The 6,105-nt window shown below is 30.4% G+C and overlaps 1 protein-coding gene across 4 annotated transcripts; it reads right to left on the minus strand.

Annotated features, from left to right (window-relative positions):
• Positions 1-1,768: 1,768 nt before the first annotated feature.
• Positions 1,769-5,495, minus strand: LOC146919619 (AP2-like ethylene-responsive transcription factor ANT). 4 transcript variants are annotated; one of them, XM_085713036.1, is made up of 9 exons: positions 5,076-5,495; positions 4,445-4,973; positions 4,110-4,192; positions 3,926-3,934; positions 3,738-3,826; positions 3,561-3,634; positions 3,424-3,474; positions 3,245-3,321; positions 1,769-2,496 (listed from the first exon to the last, which is right to left on the minus strand). In XM_085713036.1, the coding sequence occupies exons 1-9, from the start codon at positions 5,326-5,328 to the stop codon at positions 2,018-2,020; spliced, it is 1,644 nt and encodes a 547-aa protein (XP_085569162.1). In that variant the 5' UTR covers positions 5,329-5,495; the 3' UTR covers positions 1,769-2,017. The 4 variants fall into 4 exon arrangements, with proteins under 4 accessions (XP_085569162.1, XP_085569161.1, XP_085569164.1 ...); XM_085713035.1 differs by having other exon boundaries at positions 3,245-3,324; XM_085713038.1 differs by lacking the exon at positions 3,926-3,934.
• Between the last annotated feature and the right edge of the window lie 610 nt (positions 5,496-6,105).

Below are 6,105 nucleotides of genomic sequence, written 5' to 3' on the forward strand. Positions count from 1 at the left end.
AAATGCTTTGAAATAACCAATATGTCATGGGTTCCTGTCTCTATAGTTCGAATCTTGGAGAGAATTTTTTTCATATCGAATCTTGGAGAGAATTTATGATATTTTCATAAATATTTTTCAAAACCCTCAAAAAAGGCAGGAGGACACAAAGGTAATTGTGAGATATAAATTAGGTTTAGGGTTTTCATATTATGCATGCATTGTGAACCTTCGTATTATATATTAAGATTAATAGTTTAATGAGTTATAATTTAATCAAAATTGCTTTATATATTATTTTAAAATTGTAGTAACTAACGTATATTAAAAATGGTATAATGGATTGACCAAAAAAATAAATAAATGGTATAATGGGAAAAAAATATAAATAAAATAATAAAAATGGCGTTTCTTGTGAAGTATTTGTTTTAAAAAAAAAACCATTGAAAACTTAGTCAAAATTGTTCTATTTTTCTTCCCCTCCTACACAGAGAGTGATTTAGCGTAAAATTTGGCCTGAAATTACCTCTTCAAATTGTTTATCCTTTCTCTTTTAGTTAGATAGTGGTTTTTACATATTTTCAGTCTTCTTTCGTATGTTTTTATGATTTTGTTGACTTAGCACGCTGTTGTTCGTGTGTTGTGTTTTTATGTCAACGTTGCAGATTCAACGACATGGGTATCCCAGACACTAGAATAGTCGTATTTGTAGAAATATATGTACTTTGCTCTTTTAAGATATTAACATAGAAGATGGGTTTGCTCACAAATTCATCTTTTTTCTTACATGTATCAATTTAAAAAGAGCAATGTTATTTGAACATCCAAATATTAATATCAACTTCATCCGATCATATTTATAAGAGGGATTTATGTCAACAAAAGTTGATATATATATATATATCTAATATATTTTAAGAGACATGTATCAAAAGTTGAATCACGCGCTTCAAGTTTTGTTCACCCAAATTTCTCTAATAAATAAGGTCGGAGAAAGTATTTCACAACTATATGAACACCGTTTATAACTAATGACATGACTAAAAAGAGAGAAGAGGAAAAAAAAACCATTAATAACTAATCCGTAATAATTCCTATAAATATACAGAATGGATTAGTTGTTAACTTATCATTACTCATTTAATTAAAAATCATTTAAGTACAAAAACAGACATTTGAGAGTAAATATTAGCTCACGTGTGAATGTAGCTATCCATGTTGTGATGGCTTCTACGACCATCACTAGGATTACAATACTATATACAGTGCCTACATGTATAATAAAATAAATTATCTTATACGATACAGGTCATTAAGTCATAAATCAGGTCATAGAAAGTCATTCTAAGAGAATCTATTTTTGCGCCTAACATACCCTCCTTTGATTGAATTGTGTATGGAATATCTGCTAATGCTTCCTTTAGATAAAGTTAAATTGGAAAAACGAATAAGTAATGATGACACTAGACGTGAAATACCAACAGTACTATCATAAATATGAATAATTTAAAGAAAGATTGCTTAAGAATGCACTTAGTTAGAGTACATGTGTTAAAATTCCACGTGACCAAAAGAGATAAAAGACCAACAAAAATGAAAATTTGAAACCAATAATGAATGGTATCGTTCCCATATTCCAGAATTTAATTTATAAACCGTTTCTAGCAAGAATTTCACAAGCCGACTCTTAAGAGTCTCACATTGAACAAAATATAGCTTGAACATTGAACATGTGATTATAAATGGGAATGATCTTCATTTTATAAGTCAATTTTGTAAGGATGAGTTATGTCTCAAATTTCTAAGTATATATGATTTCAGGAGCTCTTCATCATGGTACGAATAAATTAAAAGGATTAATAGGACTAAATTAAAACTTTGTCTTCCTAAGAATGCATGCAAAATAAGGAGTTCAGATGGTTCATATTACACTATAACAAAATCAGTTTAAAACTGTCTCATTCGTTAAGTCTATATCAGGAAAAACTACGTGATGCAGGTACTAAGCCTAATCCAAATCCGAACGAAACAAAACTGATTATGCATCGGTCCACGCAGCAAAAACAGACAGTGGCATCTGAGGCAAAGAAAATGAAGACATTATTGATGCTGTTGAAGTCATTCCAAAGAGCATTGGTAAGCTTGTCATGTTTTCAGGGCTTTCTTCTCTTGAACTGCTCAAACTTGTCACAATTGAAGAAGGATTTGACATATGCACTCTATTTGATTCCTCTACTTCTTCTTCATCATATATGTTATTTATTGAGAATGGTTGAATTTTGCATCTTTTCTGCACTGGAATTGCTTCTTCCATGTCTTCAAACGTACATGGTTTATTATTGTTAATTACATCATCCATTTTTTTATTTCTCCTAGCTTCTTCACTGCTAAGAAGGTTAGGGCTTGAAATAATTTTTTCCACATCATATTTTGTTATATCAAAATTAGTAACAGCATTTGCTCCTCTGAATTTTATAGCAGCAATGTCATAGGCTTCACCTGCTTCCTCTTGTGTAGCTGAAAAGTTTTCATAACAAAAAGGGTAATTAGAATTAGATTACTATACAGAACATGAGATTGAAGTAAAAAATAATAAAAAGATCATTTGAAGTTATGATTGTGCCTCCTTCTGAACCAACATCTTTAATAAAAGAAAATATTAAAGTGGTTCATGATCAGATTCAGCCTTATGTGACTGAAAAGAAGAGTTCAAAGAGATCAAGAAATGCATCAAAGATTCGCTTTATAAAGTTATAAAGCACCCTCTTCCTAAGTATTATTATAATTATTATAATATATAAATGTACATTCAATATTAGAGGAATAAACCATTAATTTAATCTTTTCAAGTATCACTTTCTATATAATGTAGTCTCTAAACTATATAAATATAATTAAATTGGATGTTTATAATAAGTTAGTTCTTTAAATTTTTTGGTTACAAATTGGTTTCTTAAGTTTTATTTTGTTATAAATTGATCATTTAAGTCATAAAATATTTATATTGTTACTCATTTTTTCAACAAACTTTGTTAAAAAATATTTATGGACATGGACCATTTAACATTGAGTTGGTATGTTCAAAAATGTTTATAACATCAAACATGATTACTTACACACATTTTGTTGTTTTTTATTTCAAGCATAATTTTATAAATAAATATTTCATCAAGACTGAAATGAATAACCAAAAATATCATTTCTCAAATATATTGGTCACAATCACAAAAGAAAGAATAACCAAAATATTTGAGAGTATACTCACTGAAAGTTCCAAGATAGAGATCTTTATTTCCAGCTACTCTCCCTATTCGAGCTTGCCACCTTCCATGTTGATGGTGTCTGCTACAAAGATAATAATCAGAACCAATTTTAATTATTTTTCATATATAAATGATATATTAAATTAAATTAGTGCAATGCATGTGATGTAATTAGACTCACCTTGTTACTCCTCTATACATGGAAGCCCCTCTTGAGAATCCACTGCTTTTCCTGATTTTACAAAGTTAAATTATATGGTTATGAATATTAACATATGGTTATCAACTGCATAATGATTGAGATGCAAATATTTGTACCTTCTTAAATGAGCAACGTATTCTAGTCTAGTCATTTTCTTCATTTCCTCAAGTTCCTTTTGATAATTTTCCAACTATATATTATCATGAGATCATGATTAATTACATATTAGTTACTGTCAGTACTGAATTAGATCCTTGAATTGAAGACAAAATTGCAAAGAAGTTAATCATTACTGGAAAATTTATACGAGTGGAGGGTCCCCAATACTTGAGTGCAGCCATATCATAAGCTCTTGCAGCTTTTTCTTCTATATCATAACCTCCTACAATAAAATTCTTGGAGTTACTTATATACATAAATGTTCCTCTTTTTCTATCATCATAAGGAAAACAAAAACATTCTTAACATTTGGAAATCTTACCTAGATAAACTGAGGAATCATTGTGCATGTGGAGAAAACACAAACAAAAACAAGAGTGAGAGACAAATAATATTGCTACAAAATGCACAGCTTTTATAAGGAGAATAGAATCAAGCTAATAAGATTTGTTTGACCAAAAATATACACACATAAAAGAGGAAATAATAGTTGCTTTAATTCTTACCTTGCTTTCCTTTTCTAGCTTGGCCCTCTTTTTTACAGCTGTTATCCCATAGATGAGCTTCATATCTACCTGTCCACCTATGTCTGATAAACCAACATTCGTTATAAATCAAGCAACAAACAACACGAAAGGAGATGAACAGTTTTAAATTGTAGTCTGCAATATAAAGGATTTTAAGGTCTGCATCATAACTGCAAATTCGATTGTATCGATCAAATTTTTTCACAATATAAAGGTTTATAGAATATACTCAACCGCAATTTAAAATCATATATAGTCTTAATGCTTAACAACACTTTTAATAATGTGACAAAAGGCATTAGATGAAAACAAACCTTGTTACACCTCTATATTGAGATGTTCTTTGCCCAAAGGTTTGGTTCTGATTCTTTTTCAAGGTCACCATTTGATGCTTCCTTTTCATCGTATCAACGGAAGCAGAATCAATAGGTGATGTTTGTTGTGAACTTGTAACACAGCTTGATTGTGAGCTAGGACTCGCGGACAACACACGTGTATTTGACACTTGTGCATGGCTAGTAGCAGCATGAAAGTCCCTTGATACCCATCTCCTTAGATCAAAAATTTCATCCTCAACTATATTTGGTAGCTGGACATTATCTTCTAGCTGATATTTTGTCGGCCCGTCTAAGATCACATTATCGTTTCTTAAGACGGTGTAACATGAGAGTTGTTGCTTCTGGTGCTCCGCCAGACTCCCCAACAGGCTCGTATTCTCTTGTACATGATTTAGGTTATTCAAATTGTTTGGCTCATGGTATGAAGTTTGGTTGTTAAAAATACTATCTATGCTTACTTGCATTTCTTCTTTGGTACTGCATCCATAATGAGAGATTCCCATTGCTACACATAAATAGTTACAAAGTATTCAAAAAGTTAAATTATTAGTACATTTCATTTCAAATAAGAAAAAAAGAATATAACAAATATTGGAACTAAACCAACCTTGTGCTTGTGATCCATCATGCATGATGGGCAAGGCTGAATACAATAATCCACCATGTTCACTTTCATAACCATAGTAATATCCATAGTTATGAAGAGGTGTAGGTTGATAATAAAAGCCTGTTGGAACAGCTTCAGCAGCAGTAGTGGAAGGAGCACCTATATTCATTTGTGGAGAGAAAGATAAACCAAAAATGTTACTATTTTGATTGTTTAAGCTAAAGGTATCCTCAATATTTTCCATGAACTTCATCTTCAAGACACACTATCACTAGTATTACTTAACCTTACTAGTATTAATATATGTAACTTTTTTATCTGTTGATAATTTATGTGTGTGAAGTGAATAAATGGTGAGTCAGCGATAGATTTGTGTAGGGAACAAATTAAGCAAAGCAAGTTAGTTAACAAAAAGAATGTGTTCCAGCAAGGAATGCTTTGCTTAGTTCATGCTTTTCATTGGGATCTGTGTTTGAGAAAGACATTCCCTTTTGCTTTATTCTACGCTCCCTACTTGCCTTTCCTTTTTACCTTTCATTTTTGGTTCATGATATTTACACTCTATACTTTGACTACATTTTTATCTACTTTTAATTAGTTTATTTAATCAATGCATAAATTTAATGTCTAAACAATTACTAGCAATAAGCGATGAAAGTTGGTACTCAATACTCATATTTCGGATCTCATTGTCAATATTGTGAAAATATTGTTGGCAGGTAACCTATAAATGTTATTCTGTTAAGCATTCTTTGAAGTTAGAATCCTAAACCTAGTGAGTTTCAACTATCCAACTAATGTGAAATTTTACTATTTTTGATATAAATTTGGCTTATTAACTGTTCAGTGATTTTGTTAATGTAAAATATGTTATTTTACAAAAAAAAAAAAAAAGTACACCTCCTAAAAAATGGTTAGCTCGTTATATGAATGAAAATGTGCAGCTCCTAAAAGAAAAGCTCCTAGTTACAAATTTCATTAGTCAATTAAATACAAAGTGATTTGTTCTTTGTTTAGGGGTGGTTTTTAA

The sequence above is a fragment of the Medicago sativa genome, chromosome 5 (assembly GCF_051527215.1).
Source record: "Medicago sativa cultivar Bolivia chromosome 5, Bolivia_mono, whole genome shotgun sequence".
Classification (NCBI taxonomy): Eukaryota; Viridiplantae; Streptophyta; class Magnoliopsida; order Fabales; family Fabaceae; genus Medicago; species Medicago sativa.

What these genes read in the sequence shown, in the direction of transcription:
- LOC146919619 (XM_085713035.1), bottom strand. Translation starts at nt 5,328, where the DNA reads ATGAAGTTCATGGAAAATATTGAGGATACCTTTAGCTTAAACAATCAA. An exon ending in CAATATAGAGGTGTAACAAG is followed by an intron (nt 4,193 to 4,444) that starts GTTTGTTTTCAT and finishes TTGGTTTATCAG; the next exon opens with ACATAGGTGGACAGGTAGAT. An exon ending in TACGTTGCTCATTTAAGAAG is followed by an intron (nt 3,475 to 3,560) that starts GTACAAATATTT and finishes TTGTAAAATCAG; the next exon opens with GAAAAGCAGTGGATTCTCAA.